Genomic DNA, 18,088 nt, shown 5'->3' with positions numbered 1-18,088 from the left:
CAAATGTCGAGTGGTATATTAGAGATGAGATGATTTTGAGGATAGGCTTTTTTGGAGTAATGAGATTGGAGTTTGATGTTGTAAAACCCGATAAGGCATTCTATTTATGAGATATGCTGCTGTTGAAATAGTTTCCCCAAAAAACTTTTAGGAACAGAGGTAGTAAACATAAGAGCCCTAGCAACCTCTAACAAGTGCCTGTTTTTTCTTTCAGCAATCCCATTTTGTTGAGGAGTGCTGACACATGAGTTTTTATGGATTATACCATTAAAGATAAGATAATCACCCAAGATGGAATTAAAATATATTGTGTCATTATCAGTGTGTAAAACCTGAAGATTAGCTTGAAATTGATTTTTAGGCATGGAGTGAAAATTTGAAGGTGGTAGCAACATCAGATTTATCTTTTAAAAGAAACACCCAAGTTAAGCGTGTATGGTCATCAATAAATGAAATAAATCATCTGGTATTAGAAATATTTTTAACCCGAGAAGGACCCCACATATCACTATGAATAAGAGTAAATGGTTTTGATGCTTGATATGGGTGAGAGCGAAAAACAGAACGAGTATGCTTAGCAAAATAGCACACTTCACATTTAAACATGCTCAAGTCTTTGTTCCGAACATAGTAGGAAATAAATGTTTAAGATATGGAAAGTTAGGACGGCCTAAACAATAATGCTACCTCATAATATCAAAAGCACTAGAAACATTACAGCCAAAATGCAAACTTTTATTCACTTCAATAGGTGGCGGATCAGCATCAAAGTAATACAGCCCGCTACATTCCCTCGCACTCCCAATGGTCTTCCCCGAGGACATTTCCTGAAAAATACAAGATATGGGAGTGAATTTAGCAAGGTAGCCATTATCGAGGGTAAGTTTGCTAATGGAAAGGAGATTACAAGATAGATTTGGCACATGAAGAACATTTTTAAGTGTAAGAGGATATGTAAACGGATCCTTTACCAACCACCGTGGAGACAGAACCATCAGCGATTTTATCTTAATAGTACCCGGGCAAGGATTATAAATGTTGAACTGCATGGATTGACCAGTCATGTAATTAGACGCGCCATAATCAACTATCCAATGGGTTGTTTGGGCAGTACAGGCAACATAAGTACTTGGGGCAAAAGTGATTTGCTCAGGGGCAGATGCAAAGGTAAGGAGCTGGTGGAGTTGGGCAATCTGATCAGAAGTGAAGGGAAATGATTGAGATTGGGAAGTAGACAAAGCACGCCCATCAAAGTGAGCAGTAGTAGCATTTCTGGGCTTCCAATATGCTGGTTTACCATGTATTTTCCAGCTACTAGCTTTTGTGCGACCGAGCTTGCTGCAATGTTCACACCATGGGCGTTCACAGCGCTGTCCATGAGGTTCAGCGGCAAGAGGTGGCACCGGGCAGCAAGAGCAAAATGATCTACTTCAGGAGTCGGGGGAGGTCCCATCATTACCCACTTGTAGCTTTCCTCTCGTCGAACTTCGACAAAGGCCTCACGAATCGAGGGAGGAGAAGAATTTCTGAGGAGGCGACCACGAACTTCATCTAGGTCACGATTCAGGCCATGTAAAAAATCAAATAAACACTCACGATCAAGCATCATCGAAGCACTTCCATTCTAAAACATAAAATAGGTCAATTTCTTGCCAAAGATTATACAAAATACTATAGTATTGAGTTACAGAAAGAGTATTTTTTGGTCCCGAAATTTGGACTTGAGTTCATATACTTGTGCAGAATTGTCAAGGTCAGAGAAGGCTTCTTTGTCAGCATTCCACACTTCTTTGGCAGTAGAGAGAAATATGTAAGTCCAACCAATTTCAACTTCCAAGTTGACAAGCCAAGAGATAAGAGAATTTTCGAAATGCCATTTGGTGAAGGACGGATCAGTGGGTGCAGGAGCAGCAATGTCGCCGGTGAGATAGCCGAGGCGACCACAACCAGTAAGATATAAAGTCACAGACTATGACCATTGGAGGAAATTCTGACCATTCCATTTATGAATGGTTATTTGGAGATTAGGCTGGTCATATTGGTGGGGAATAGGTACAGATGGTGTTTTGGAAATTTCAGATATGGCAGTGGTTTCATCTGTGTTTTTTGGAGCAATGGGATTGGCCATGGCTGATTGTTACTGAGTTTGGAGAAGATACACGTGAGGAAGAGAGGTAGGTCTCAGAAAAGATGATCCGATACCATGTAGAGAAGTGTATTATTTGATATCTTTTTCAATGTAAGCCAGTCAGCTATGTAAGCTGTACAAATCAGATCATATCTGACAGCCACCTAGGTCAACTATTTTAAGCCTAGAATCAAATGATATATACAAAAAAATAAATGTATTGATACTGAAATTAATGTACAATATTTCTACAATAGTTTATTATTATTATTATTATTATTATTATTATTATTATTATTATTATTATTATTATTATTATTAATTTTCATTTTTTCTGTTTTCTGGGGGATATCTTATCTTCTTATAATTGGGGAACATTTATTTTTTATCAGATTTTTTTATAAACCTTTATAAAAACTTGGAAAAAGATAAAGGTTTACAATAACAGAAAAGAAAACAATGAATATCTGTTTGGAAATTACTGATAACAGACAGAGCCCACTAAATCGAAGCCTTTTTGCTATAACTATAAACTAAAAGAAGCAACTTAATCATTCTCTTCAGAGGTAATTACTTCTTTTGACAATCGACGCGTGCACAAAATAAGGTCCTTGTCAAAATATGTGCAAAATAACTATCCATGTGATGCACACTCCATGCATAAATTAATCAGAACGGAATAAACTATAATAAAATGAACCCTAATGCAAGACTTCTATACTTTCATCACCAATATGCAAAGAAAAAATTCCATCATAAAGAAAACAGAAAAACTTTGCATTGCAGATGTAATTTAAAGCGTTTAGTTTCAGTCACAGGCTACCAAGAACAGAGAGAGCTAAGACTTTTCATATTAATAAAATAAAAATTAAGTTAAAATAAATATAAAAAGAGAAGCTCCTGATATAAAGTTATATGCTTACTTCTGAAAGGCTGAAAACTTGATACATATGTCCTCAGAACATGACACTCCAGGTATGTCTTTAATCAATAACTTCCAAGATGACAATTCGTCCTCTAACTTGTTGATGCTTAGCTGCATCTCTTGTGATTTTATTAACTCGGACTCTGCTCTCTCCCTGCGAGCTCTTTCTTCCAAAAGCTTTTCTTTTAACAGCCCAATGTTTTCATGAGATGATTTCAACTTTTTTGCTTCTCTCACCTCAGCCTCCTAATGATGAATAAAAAATAAAAATTAATAGAAACAAAAATTTGTATTAATCAATGAGATAAAAGACAAAGTAATAGGAGGACCATATTAAACTTATAGAATTGAGAACATAAACCTGAAATACAGGCAAAAAACAGGAAAAGAAAACAGCAACATTACAAGAAATTGGTCCACTCTCTCCTTTGATCTAAGATAAAGCGTCCCTCAATACCTTTAGCTTTATAAACCCAAGTTGCCACCCAGGAAGCTAACTATAGCTTGAAACAAAAACACACAACATAGTAAAATAATAAAAAAAAAAAAAAGTGAGCCTATCTTTTTACAGAAGAGTTGCCCAATTCCTGCTAAGATCGAGAAAAGATAGACCCCCAGAGCCTTTAGCTTTAAAAACCCAAGTTTCCACCCAGAATTTTATCTTTTCCTATAACCTTTCTTCTGTTCTTCTTTGTCATCAAATACTCTGCTGTTTCTTTTCAACCATACAGCCCAAAAAATGGCCAGGATGGCTGCTGACCACAAGGTTGAACTACGCCAATCTCCCTTTAACTTACACGACAACAGTGGGGTATAATATGTCAAGGCATACACCAGTTTAAGATAAATTCCTTGAGTAGATTAGCTTAGTACTAGAGAACATTCCACGAATAAATGAGTTATTAATTCTCCATTTGATCTGCAACATAGACACCACCCTGGAGACAAGACTTGGTAGGGATGTCTTTTTTGTAGATTTGTGTTTTTTGATCTGCAACCTTCCCAGTTGAGCTTGCAGCTCCATCCTCAGCCAGTCCACATAAGCACTTGGATGGCTGAATATTGTTCCCGCATGGCTTATCCAACGTTTAAAAAAGCGATTTTAAGTACCAAGGCGTTTTATCTTGGTACGATGAGGTGTAAGCCTCAAACATTCAATTAACAAAAGTACTTCTAAAATTCCTAAAAGTACAAAGCAATAATAATTCAAACATACACATCATAACATAAACCATACTAGAAATTAAGATTAAAATTAGTAATTTCATATTCAAATATGGCATAAAATGTAAAATTGTCCAGTATTTAACTTATATATAAAAATACAGCCTTTTTTCTTAGCAGCACAGCTACAGGGTGAGATAAAAATCCTAAGTTAAACACTAACGAATTTCTGAGTTGGGATGTCATTATTTTTAAAAATGACTCTGGGTTTTAATGGGCCCATTTACTTGGCCCAAAAATTAAAAATGAGTGAAATGAGGGAGGCTTATGCTTCCCACAATACCGTGAGGCACCATTTGAGTCAGTGCCTCCCTAAGGTGAGGCGTAAGCCAATCTGTCAGACCAAGGCCTTTTGTCACTACCTCAATAATGCATTTTTAAACTTTGGTCTTGTGCATTCAGATCTTGGCTCTCAAATATTTGAACCCGGTCAAAGCAAAAGGCATTAAAGCAAGGTTTAAATTCAATGACTCGGACTTTTTTGATCTCCAAGATTTATGGCAAGAACTCGACTTATTTACTGATGGTGACTCTTGATGTGCTGAGTGTATTGTCAAACAACATTGCAAGATCCAAAGTGATCGAGAGTATGATTTTCTTGCCGAGCTAAATCGAAATCTTGATGAAGTTCGTGATTGTGTGGTGGCCTGAGATCCCTTTCCTTCAAAAGAGAAGACATTTGTCGAAGTACAACATGAAGGAGGGCATGAAATGTGTGAGTGAAGTGTAGTGAGATTCGAGCTCTTGGGAGGTCTCTAGGTCCCTCAAAGAACTTGGGTTATCACCTTTCATATTTCCTTGTATTTCTTTTCAATTTTTCTATGGGTTCTTTGATCATCAATGTTGCAATTCTTTTCTATGGGCCTTTAGATGACAACCTTTCTTCCTTTCTAGTATCCGAAAAGTTATCAACATTTTCATATGTACTTTTTATAACTTTATGCCAAAGAGAACGATTTTCTAAAGGGAACCACCACAGCCATTTCATAAGGAGCGCATTATTTCTCATCTCCATCTTGCCAACGCAGAATCCTCCTTGAAACCTGGGTTTACACACCAAATCTCAAACCACCAAGTGCTCAGATCCTGATAGATCACCTCCTTTCTAAATGAAGTCTCACATCAACTTTTCTAATAGGTTTATTAAAGTTTTAGGCACCCTAAAAAGTGGAAGGTAGTATATTAGTAATGAAGAGATGACTAAAGGATTTAGATTATCTTTTTCTACATTGCTTATTTTCTTTGAATCTCTGGTTTAGGGTTCTCAAAGAATTTAGGTTGTCTTGGTGTGCTCCAGCATGTTGCACTCATATTTGGTTGTTTTATATAAAGGAGAACCAACACAAGCAAAAGTTGTGGCAATCCATTGTAGCTGCAGCTTTTTGGGTTTTGTAGTCAGAAAGGAACAGTCATATTTTTAACGAAAAGAGAAAGACATAGATAGGCTGTGGGATCTGGTCAAGTTCAAATTGGCACTGTGGCTGCATAATGGTTGCTCTCAAGTTCATGCTCTCTGATTTTAAGAAAGCATGTTTCCTTTGATTTCTTTGTATTCTATTCCTTTGATTTAATACAATGTCCTGTTTCTTGTTCAAAATAAAAGGAGAACTGATTGAATAACTGTCAACCTTCTCCCTTTACATAGAAAGGCACATTTTCACCCACCTAGTCGGCGGGTGTATTTGGTCAACACTAGATCACCAAACAATAACTTGGTAGGATTTCCACCCCAAGGGCGGCCCCAAATACTTAGTTCATTGTCCTAGTTCACACCCAACGGTTAAAGCATTAGCTTCCACTAAGCTATTATTAAATTCAGCCCTAACAACTAGCTTTTGTGTATATTTATTTTCAGCCCAGATATAGCGTAAAAGACCTAAAAAATATCAAGCAAAATTTGGATAGAGCTATCATCATTCAAAAAACCGCCATATCGTCTCAAATCAAAGATGGCTCATTGTAATCTTATCTTTTTCCATTGAAAATCCCTTAAAAAGAGAAATTGTTAGCTTTTCTACCATTCGCCCAAGAACATCCACCACAATAGCAAACAGGAAAGGAGATAAGGGATATCCTTGTCTTAGCTCTCTAGGCTTTCCATTAATGAATATAGAATAGGATACCAAAAGAAAAAAAGCATCACTTCATCCAACTCCTCCACTTCAACTTATATCCTTTTTTATTAAGCACCAAATCTAGAAAATTCCACTCCCCACAGTCATATGCCTTCTCAAAATCAGTTTTGACTATTGCAATTACTTTTGCAATCTAATAATACACTACATTCAATGTAATTGAGGCTAGCTTAGTGGTGAGGAGGGGAAGGGATAAGGTGGTCTCCAAATCAAACTTGGGACCTCCTTATTTATGGTTAATTATGTGCACCAAGTGTGCTAGCTATATAAATACACTTCCTCCACTCTTTCTTCTATTATTTGCTTGTATTTACAGTTTTAGTCTCTATGAATAAAAAGAGAGAGAAGAGAACCAAGGTTTCAAATTTCATGCTTTTCAATCAGTACTTTCAAATTTCCTCTCTTATTCTATTCTATTCTATTCTATCCCATTTTTATATAATTTGGTACATATTATCAATGCAAAGAAAATTAAGAAATATGCATAAAATAGTGTGAACCTCAATGATTTGGAACCAAAAATATCAACTTAGTGTTATATTTTATAAAATGATTGAAAACGGTTAGTTAGGTGACCAATAAAGAAAAATATAGCTATAAGTATAATTTGTGGATGCTAGGTGACTTCATAATAGTAACCATTCATTATAAACTGAAAGCACAAAAGGCCAACTACAAAGGGGTATACATAAGCAGCAAACTTACATAGTTCCTAAGCTCATCTTGTAGATGCTTAACCAACATATGATCCTCTGAAGTGGTAGCTTCTTGAAATGTGAAAGTTGATAATTTCTTCTCTAGTTCACACTTCAATAACAAACACTGGAAAAGGTAGTGAGATAACTTTATTAGTTAATGACCTGTCAGTTATTTTATTTTAGTTATATTTGTCCTTATAATGATATGTAATGGAATGGAATCACACCAAATAGAAGATTTTGGTTTATCATATCATTGTGCTGCCATTCTGAAAAAGTAGAAAGTAAAAGCTACTAGAATACAGTATCACAATACAAATCTACACATGGCCTTGTGTATCATATATATAATGTATGTGAAATTATAGTGTACTCAAAAGATTTCTAAGTTGTTAGATTAAGCATTCAAAGATTCAAAAATCAAAAACTGGTCTGCATAACAGATGTAAGATGTAAATACAAACTAAAAGCTGACAGCGAAATGGAAAAGCAATCATGAAAGATACCAAAAGAATTGGGTGGTGATAACTACTGTGTAGAGTATTTTTCTGGAAAGAAGTAGTTGGATCTTCAGAAGACATTGAATGTGATTTCTATGAGGGAACAAGTTAAATGTTTAGCTTTTCTTAGGGCTTCTATGGAAAAGGAATTTAAGGATTTCCCTCTTTCCTTGATTTCTCTCTGATGAAAATTTACCTCAATCTTGGTACAGTTTTGTTTGTTCTTTTGGGTTATTTTATTATGTTTTTCTTTAGCAGAATATTTATCCACCTATTTTTCTGTAAATTTTTTGAGTCCTTAACAATTGGTTTCCTATAAAAAAATGACCTCTTTAAGTTGGTTCTGTGAATCTTCTAGCTGCTCTTTCAGTAGCGCTGATTCTTCCTTGGCATTATTAGCTTTAAACTCCATCCTTTCAAGCTACAAATAAAAGAAGTACCAGTTACCAAAAAAAAACAGAAAGAAGTTCTTGTACAGACAATTAGAAATCTCAAACTAAATTGACGAGTACCAACAACTCACATCAGCATATATTCTAGAAATTGAAAGCTTTGACTCTCTTTTCAGCTGTTCAAGTTCACTGCCAAGACGTTGTTTCTCTCTCTCTGTACTTTCAGAAAGATGACTAAGTTTTCCCTTCAAAATACCTACTTCCTCCTCTGCCAAAGCTGCTTTAGACTCCGCTTTCATGCGAAGGTTCATTTCAGTTTGGAACTTTACCTAAAATTTTAAATAATGTGCAAAAAAGACAAAAAAAAAAAAAGAAAAAAAATTATACAAGTACATTAGAAAGCGGCAATAAACTTGAATGAACAGGAGAAATCAAATACTCCAGTGTCTGGAAAGAGAGTCAAAACATATTTTCAGAAAAATGTATAGCCATTATAATTTTTGAGTAACTTATACTAAATCTAAAACAAATTCCAGCAAAAAACATGATCATCACAGATATTGCTGTTACCCATATTAAAATTCCTTAGGCACTCAAAGGAATTAATTACCACATGTTCATTGCACGACTGTAGCTGCTGTTTATGACGTTCCTGAGAATCATTGATCTCCTTCAAAAGCTGTTCTTGCAGCGCTTGTTCACGTCCTTTTGCAGCAGCAAGTTCTTGCTCTGCATATAGGAATTGATCCACATACTTATTCTTCTCTGCTACTGCAACATTTACTGCAAATTAGGATATCCACATACTACCAAAACAAAAAGATTCAGAAAAATGGAGATGCATAAAAGAATATCAGAAGTATACGATAATATGAAGCAATACATACATTGTAACACTAATAAGAAAACAACATTATCTATATACAAAATCACTATCACAAGAATTACAACGCAATTCTAGCTAGCAATATTAAGTTTGTTAGGAAACAAACGAACCAAGGTTGCAGAACTTCTCATTTAATGCCTCAAATTTGGATTTATAATCGCAAGCTTCCTTCTCCGCAGAGCTTAAGGCAACAAGGAAATCCGATTTGACCTAAATCAGGTTATTAAGCAGGTAATAAATGCAGACCAAAGCAAGTTATAATGGATGAATTAGAAGGAACGAATGAAAGAATCAATGGAGAAAAAGAAATGTCCCTAACCAATTGGCGACACTGATAGGTGCAGAGCATTGGGTGGGAGGAGTCATGGTCGTGGTCGTGGTCGTGGTCGTGGTCGTGGGTCTTCTGAGACGAGGATGGAGGGTCCTCATAGATGACGAGAGGAAGGTCGGAGCCGGATGCCGCCGGCGAAAGGCTGTTCGGAGCTACGGTTTCCGGAGCCCGCGGCCTCTTCGGTTGGGGAGTCCTTACTATCATCTTCTACGGCAAACAGAGCTCTCTTTCTCTGTTTAATTCAAAAGCGAGGCCGCCAGTTTTTCAAGTTTTTGATTTCTCAACGTTGTGTCCGAACCAAAGTAGCAACACACATCACACTAACACGAAACAAAAGTTTGCAATACTGCGCCGTTTCGGACATTTAAACGATAATTTGATGTTGGTTCCACACCTCTACAAAATCCACTTTATCAAAAAAAAAAAAAGGCAAGGTTTGTAAAAAAAAAAAACAAAGGGTGGTCAATGATGATAAATATCATTTTAATAAAGAAATGTCAGTTCTCTTGTACACAATGTAATAACCCATTTACAATTGATGGGTATTTTGGTAATTTAGCATGTGAGGACAATTTATAAATTTAAGTTGATACACATGTGAAGAGAATTTCACTATTTATGCTTAATAGTCTACAATTATCAAAGGAAAATTTTAGGTTTTTGCATTATAACATAGGAAATTTTTTAATATGTCAACTTAAATACTCCTCCCATTAATGTGCCCCCAACTATATTTTGGACAAAAATACCTTTTTCATAAACACTTCTCCCATTAATGTGTACCCATGATTAATTTTTGTGTTCTACATCAAAAATTTAAGGCTTTATAATGCTAAACATGTAGATCTCGAAAAATCAACTAAAACTGACATTTAAGCTAAAAGTTATGGCTCACCATAATTTTCGTCAAATTTCAGCGCAGAGCATTGATGTACCACCGGTTTTGCATCATTTTGGCCAAAAATCAAGTTTTCATGATTGCATCGCAAAAGCATCGAAACAACATCGATTTTGCATTGAAAAATCATCATTTTGGCAACAACAACAAAAACCAAGTTTTCAAGATTTCATCGATTTTCCATCAAATTTGCATAGTTTTGGCCAAAAATCAATTTTTATGGATGCATCGCAATTGCATCAAAATAACATCGTTTTTTTACAAAAAAAAATAATGAAAACGATGTTATTTCGATGCTTATTCGATGCAATTGCGATGCATCCACAAAAATTGATTTTTTGGCCAAAACTGTACAAACTCGATGGAAAATCAACGCAAATTCGATAGAAAAATTATGCAATCTTGAAGAAAAAAAATTGCCAAAACGATGCTTTTTCGATGCAAAATCGATGTTGTTTCGATGCTTTTTTTATGCTCTTGTGATGCAATCATGAAAACTTGATTTTTGGCCAAAATAATGCAAAATCGATGGTACATCGATGCTATATCAAAGCTCTGCGCTGAAATTTGACGAAAATTTTGGTGAGCCATAACTTTTTGCTTAAATATCTGTTTTTTTTTTTTTTTAATCTTAGTATTTTTTTCGAGATCTACACGTTTAGCATATTTAAAGCCTTAAATTTTTTATGTAGAACACAAAAATTAATTATGGGTGTACATTAATGTGAGAGAGAGTGAGAAGTTTAGTGAAAGGGGTATTATAGTCAAAATTATACAAAATGACATATATTTGGGCTGCCTATTAAATTTTTCATATAGATGATGTTGACACGGTTTTTCGTCAACAGTGAATTATAAAAATATAGCTGGGATGGATTGGTGCTTAATGATAAACCATAATAAGAAAATGATACTTAAAAATACTAGAAACGAAATATCGAGAACACTCGTTCCTTTTGACGGGTTCGGAGGTTAAAATACGCCTAGTCCACGAGTCTGTATTATTACTGTATATCTCTCTATATTTTGACAAAGTATTTGCATTACAGAAAAACAATCAACCCCCTCCCCTATCCAAGGTCTTGGTATTTATAGAAAGAAAAACAATCCCTGGGTAGGCGTTGGGGTCATCACGTGAATGCAAATCCCTCATGTGACATGTCTCGTACTATTGATGAATATTCCAATTTATATTAAGGTATGGTCTAATCATTAGGTAAAACTGATCATGGGTCATCTGGCATAATCGGACATGTGATGTCTGATCATGCACGATTATATTACGTGTCCGGGAATTCAGGGATAAATGGACATGTGATGTCTGATCACGCACGTTTATATAACATATCCAGGTTTATAAAGATCCATGGACATGGCAGATCTTTAGCGTACCTGAGTTGAGCGTAGTAGTAGCTCGTGTCTCAGATGCTTTGCTTCATAAGTGTTTCCAGATCATGCCTATCGCTTTGTATTCATCAGCTCGTGCTATTTACCTAGGGAATCGTGCTGCCCTTGCAGAGGAAATATGAACTTGTGACTCATCCATTACAGTCCTTGGCTAGCCCACTGTACCCGAGCTGTCAAAAAGGCTTGTGCTGAATTTTAGGATGTACATTTGCCCCCCAAGTCCCATCTCGTGTTCTACGACGTCATTTTATGACTTACACGGCGGGGACTTTAAAACTTCTGTCGCGATTATCTAGGTTTTGCCCATTACTTGAGTACTGGACACGTGGAACGCCGCGATTGGCGTCTGTTCGGGTTTCGAGGATTGCATTAATGGTCTGGCCAACTTTTTGCCATCGTTTTGTCTTTCGAAACACTATCCTCAGATCTTGCACTAGTTTGATCGGACGGTCCACATCGCTTTAGGCCTTTTACGTATAAATAAGTGTAATGACCCACTAATCTAGTCTATTTGGACCATTATCGAACTATACATACAAATTCTTACTAAAACATACATTTGCGAAAATACCATAATTTATTATAAACTTGTAGAAACAAAGGTTACTTTCATAAAAATAAGTAGGATATGGGTACCCATTGTCTTTAAAACAAAAATAACTTAAAGTAAAAAGAGTTACATAGAAAGTGCGAAAAATACATTTGAAACCATAAAAAAACATAAACAAGACTACATCCTCGAATCGAATAACGCTCGGCCCCTTGACTCCATTCACCATCGATACACATCCTCTAAGCGTCACGAATCTTTCCGCCTCTAAAGCTTATTTCCTGCACATAAACAGAAAGGAATGAGCCTACTGCCCAGCAAGGAAAATCTAACACATAGTCATAAACATAATTTCATAAGAAACATAAAGACATATCATAACACATAATACACTTATTATAATGGCCATTATTACTTGGGGTCCCTTAGACTAAACAAGCTTATGCCCATGAGATTAGTGGGGTCCTACCAGCTAAATAGGCATATGCCCACAATCTTTTTGGGGTCTTGTTAGTCAAAAAGGGCATAAGCCCAAGCCTACAAACATACACATTCATAACATATTCATAACATATCATAACATAACACATATAAACATAAACATATAGATTCTAGCCTATTTTCCTTACCAAAGTTACCGGGATATGTGGACTGAGTTGGGATTTTTTGGAACACTCCTAAAACCATAAGAAAGAGTGAGTCTAAAGAAGAAAGGAGATGAAATGAAAGGGATGGAAAGACTAAACCATTGAAAGTCACACTTACCAAACTTATGTGCTTCAAGAACTTAGATCCCCTAACCAAAATGAAGATTAAGGTTAGAGATTGAGTAGAAGACTATGAGGAAGAAAATAACATAATACAAAAATGAACTAGAGTTTTGGTTACCTCAAAGACTTGTAAGATAGATCTACACCACAACCGAAATACTATAGAATCTCACTTCCCAAAGTGTTTGATAAGCTTATGATGTTTAAGCTTATGATTTCCCAAACCAGGTGTTTACACTCTCACACTCACTTAGCACTAGCAGCTTCTGAACTTAGAGTAAAAGGTGAATAATGGCTGGGTACTAGGTCCTATTTATAGAGTTTGGGAATGAAAGTATCTTGATTTTACTTGAATAAAAATAATGGCTTTTTAGGTGAAAATCATTTGAATAATCGTTCAGCAGAGGCTGAAGACTCGTTCAAAAGATGCTGGACTGTTGAAGGAGTTTGAATGGCTGAAAGGAAATGAATTCAAAAGAGTTTGAATTTATGCTGGAGGAGGCGATATATCGCCCCCTGTAGGCGATATATCGCCTGGGCCAGTATGCCCGAGGCGACCGTGCATCGTTTCGTGTTTTCCGTATCTACGTGCTGCGATATATCGCCCCCTATAGCTGCGATATATCGGCACACGCTGAATAATTAAACACGAAATTACACATTTTTAGCTAAGTTTGAATGGAGTAAACAGCCTTGACTAAGCCCTCAATGTATTCAAAGCTGCTGACTGACCCTATAACATTCAAACTTTACTCATTATTAAATTTAATCCTCAAAAATACTTAATCCTTAATCACCATTCATAACATGTGCTTAAAATCCTATTGGTTGATATCTAAACCTTATAGTATAATAAATATAATCCTTAATATCAGTCACATTATTCAAACCTTAGGTTAACTTAATATTCTTAAACTATAGATTAAACTTAGAAAATCTATAAGTACTACTATGAGTGTCCAAATAATTCCCGGTCTGAACCAAAAATCCACAGTTACAAAGATAATGATATAAATACTATCATATTATTATCTATCTTAGCTAAGTAAAGTTCTTGGACTCTACAATAAGGTTGGAAAATTCCAGGATTCACCACCTTTCATTCGAAATCTTTCCACATTTTCTCTCTTTTGTGTTTCCAACCCTTCTTCTTTCTCAGAAGAATCTGAAAACCATCTGTTGCAAAATACCTTAGAAACCCAATCGCTCAAGAGTCTTCCAGGAACTCTCCCCTGCAAAGTCTACTTCACTAAACTGAAGAACATATTGTAAGTCTTTTGGTTTTTAAGAAACTCTTCTTTTACTGGTTTCTGGTTTTTTTTATAAATATATACCATGCCTATCCGCACTTCTCCGTAGTCCATATTAGATTATACCTCAAGTGTTTTTGGCACACAGGCTTCGGCTTAGTTTTTACCGAGTAGGTCTTACAAATACCTCTAGAATTGTGGTATCCATAAAACTAGGTAATTTCTGGGTAAACCTGGGCAATTTACGGCAAATTTTAGGAAATACCCATTCAAGATATAGAAGATGAAAAGTTTTTAGGGTTCGAAACTAGGTTGCTTAGTGGTTACGCTTCTTGGGTGGTTTTGCTCTAAACCGCTCCCCAAGGAGGGTAGTGGCATCACACCGCGGGCTGAGATTACCTCAGCACGTGCTTTAGAAACCTCAACCTTCCTTTGTGCTTTCTTGCTTTTATAACAATTCTAGGTCGCCTACTAAGTGTTCCATCGTTCTTATTCTCCAGGCGATCTGATGGCCCCCAAGAAGAATGTTCCCAAGAAGGGTGCAGCCGGCTCATCGTCTCAACGAGCAAACAAGGGAAAAGAGGTCACCTCCAAATCCCTTATCCCCCAGCTCAGCCCCGTGGTGGAGGAGGAGGTCGTGGTCGGACCTAACGCATTCTTTGAGGCAGAGAGAATTGCCTCCAAAATCACGACCCAAGGAAGGGTCAACAAGATAATGCTGTCCCACAACATCGAGGTCGGGACTGGCGTCCTAATTGCTCAACCTTCGTTTGATGGGGAACGAAGCTGCGCACCACTCCAGGACAACTTTGCGGCCTGGAGTGATAAGCACCTAAAGGCAGGGGCCTTCCTTCCCCTCGATCAATACTTTGCCAACTTCCTCAACTACGTGAAGTTGGCACTGTTTCAGCTCCCCCCAAACTCATATCGGCTGCTGGCGGGGTTGAGGTACCTTTTCTTGAAGCATGAGTGGGAGGTCCCCACCCCCGCGGACATTCTCTATTTTTTCTGCCTCAAGGCCAGCCCGAATCAACGAGGGCAAGGTGACGGGTTTTACTATTTGACCTGATTCCCAAACTCGCCTGCAGTCATCGAGCTGTCCAGCCATCTCAATGACTATAAAGATCAACTCTTTATGTCGAATGGGTTTCACAATTGCGAACATCGCTACTTCAACCGTCCTCGTAAGTCTTCTTTCCTTTCTTAGCTCGTGAAATTATTCTTTTCATATCTAGAGTCTTTTCGCGTGTATATTAACTGAGTAGTATCTTCGTGCACCCATTTTTGCAAGGACGGCCAAGTCTGTGACCCTCAAGGGTTAATACAATACTCTCTCGAGGCTCCCGCCTAGCGAGAAGGATTACCGCCAGCTCGTGTCTGATGACACGATGATGGCGTGTAAGCTAATTATCGAAGGCCAGAATCTGGCCTTGAGAAGAACTCGGGCTAACCTCCCTGTTGTCCGTGAGCTAGTGCCTATCCCCAAGGCGGTGCTGAAGCCGGCGAAGGCGAAGAGGAAGAAGAAGACGAGGTGCCCCTGGTGCCGTCCCCTGATGTAGAGCGAGCTTCATCGAGGGCAGCAGTCGGCCCCTCCGGCCAAGGTAACCCGTACCCCTTTAGGGACTTTGATAGGGTTGTCGCTGACCTTAGGCTAGTTAGGTTTAACCCAAACCAGCCCGTACACCGTCACCCTAATGACCCTGACCGTAACATAACCCTGCTTCACTGCGTGGATCACTTAGTGTTACGTCACGACATGGGTCATCCCAGGGGCACCATAGTTGTGGATAACACCCAGGGGCACCGTAGTTGTGGATAACACCTTATCCTTTAGGTCGGTATTTTTTGAAGAGTATGGAACCAACCTTAGGTCGTGGGCCTCCCTGCGCCAGGGTATCCTTGCCCCTGGACTTAGGCAATACATAGAGGAGTCCAGCCCCGAGGTAGAACCTGAGCTTGAACCTCCCCTAATCCAAGAAATTTTAGACTTAGTCTCTCCCTCTCCCGTAGTGGTTCCGAGGCCGGAGGTCATGGCAATAGACTCCTCCTCTAGCTCAGAGGGTAGGACTTTTTGTTATACCGTATATACATTTTATGTAAACTGGTGACTTTGTCTGTTTATTAACGTCCTTTCTCACTCTTTTTCAGGCGAGGAGATGGCACAACAAAGGGTTCTTGACATCCGCATGATTTTTCAGGAGGGAAAGTCCAGCTCGGGGCCACTAGTAAAGAAGCTCCGGTTTACAGCTAAGAAGGTGCCACCTGCAGCAAGGACGACCTCCAAATCCCCGGCTAAGGGGAAGACAGCTCCAACCGCGGCTACTCAGGAGAAAAGAGGTCCGCCTCCACCTCCTCCCCGATTTCCATCCACCTCTGCTCGAGATCAGGCAGCACAAGTTGATCCCCCAGCGCCCCTCGTCCCCACCGCCTCCGTACGTATTCCGGTCAATGTTAGGAAAATATGTATTTTGCCTCAATGGAAATAATAATAAATTACAACTCTATGCAATATATTACAAATAATAATGATTGATTTAAAAAAAAAAGAGTTACAACTCTATAACTGAAAATTACAAATAAAAGGAGAAGGAGATGTAAGATGATGGAAATAGAAAATACAACTCTATTACAAAAGATACAAATAAACTATAAGTGTTTGAACAAAAGGAAATAAAAGGATTACAACTCTTAAACAAAAGTACAAGTAAATAGAACAAGAAGAAATAGTAGAAAAGCAAATAGAAGAAAATAAGAACAAGAACAAGAACAAAAACAATAAACTCTCACTCACACAACCAAAGTGAAGAGTGTTGGGGATCACCAACTTGAACAAGGTTTGAAACCTTTGTCCAAAAGCTTATTTCCCCCTAACTCAAGCACTAAGGGATCTCTCACAGATTATAGGAAATGCTTTCTGGAATTATCAAGCCTCAAGGTGTTTCTAGCCAAGTGCTCTAATGGATAGAAATGTTGTGTCTTACAAGTGAGCTATAGGCTCCTATTTATAGAGTTTAGAGACACCCTTTGAATTTCAAATTCCACCAACCCTCATGGCTGATACCAATGTTTAATTAGAATAATATGGAATTAAAAATGAGATTTGGGAGTTATTTGGGTTTTTTGAGCCGTTCAACAAAGATTGAAAAAACTGAAAAAATAGTCAGCTTTTAGCCTGTGGCCGCGGCCAAAGACATTAGTGGCCGCGACCACTAGCCTCTATCCCACAGGCCGCGGCCACCGACCATTTTCAGCACTAAAAAATGTGTTGTTTTTCCAAACGGTTCCAAACCCTCCCAAATGATTTTGTAACTCCCAAAACACATTATTGGGGTTAAAATCATATCTCTAACAGCCATATCACATATGGCTTTATGAAATTTATCTCAATATTGTGTAACAACAAATTTACACAATAAAGGGTAATATTTGGAAGTTACAAATTTGTAACACCAAATATGTTACATTATTTGGATATATCTCATATATCTAAATATTGTAACTCTCTATTATATGTTACAATATGTGACACACTTTGTCACATTTATTTAATCTAAAACATTATATTATAATATAAGATAATATTACATTATATTATAAAATAATATAACAGTCAATGCCCAGGACCTGGAGAAGATCCCGGACACCTTTCGGGGGACTCTCTACGAGACGGCTAACCATACGGTGGAGCACTTTTATAAGGCCAATCCGAACGACCTGAGGTGATCGAGGAGAGGAGCCTGGAGAACGTTATGGAGTCCGCGCTGGGGATGAACCTTACAGTAAGCCGACTTTCCTTAGCTAAATATACTCTTTTGATTTTATCCTAGTATGTGTCTAATTTGCTTCTTTACTTTTTGCAGGCAGCCTTGGCTCGACACCGAAGCATAGCTTGGGCCAGGGCCAGGAATGACGAGCTTCGAGCCGAGCTCCAGGCTGCTCAGACGACCTTGACTACCGCCCAGACTGCCCTAATAACTACTCAACAAGGTGAGCT

General features: G+C 37.7%; 1 protein-coding gene across 2 annotated transcripts in view; it reads right to left on the bottom strand.

Moving 5' to 3' along the window:
- Window positions 1-9,653, bottom strand: part of LOC133800772 (mitotic spindle checkpoint protein MAD1) — a 36,043-nt gene extending 26,390 nt beyond the window's left edge. The window contains exons 1-7 of one of the 2 annotated variants that reach the window (XM_062238840.1): window positions 9,208-9,653; window positions 8,999-9,098; window positions 8,613-8,773; window positions 8,134-8,331; window positions 7,939-8,031; window positions 7,118-7,234; window positions 3,052-3,299 (exon numbers count right to left, since the gene is read on the bottom strand). In XM_062238840.1, coding sequence (XP_062094824.1) covers window positions 3,052-3,299; window positions 7,118-7,234; window positions 7,939-8,031; window positions 8,134-8,331; window positions 8,613-8,773; window positions 8,999-9,098; window positions 9,208-9,423 — 1,133 coding nt within the window. In that variant the 5' untranslated portion in view covers window positions 9,424-9,653. The remainder of the gene's footprint in view (window positions 1-3,051; window positions 3,300-7,117; window positions 7,235-7,938; window positions 8,032-8,133; window positions 8,332-8,612; window positions 8,774-8,998; window positions 9,099-9,207) is intronic. The other variant, XM_062238830.1, reaches the window with a different exon arrangement.
- Between the last annotated feature and the right edge of the window lie 8,435 nt (window positions 9,654-18,088).

Source organism: Humulus lupulus, chromosome 1 (assembly GCF_963169125.1).
Source record: "Humulus lupulus chromosome 1, drHumLupu1.1, whole genome shotgun sequence".
Taxonomy (NCBI): domain Eukaryota; kingdom Viridiplantae; phylum Streptophyta; class Magnoliopsida; order Rosales; family Cannabaceae; genus Humulus; species Humulus lupulus.
The sequence above is the reverse complement of the archived record's forward strand: the minus strand, read 5'-3'. Positions and strand labels throughout refer to the sequence as shown.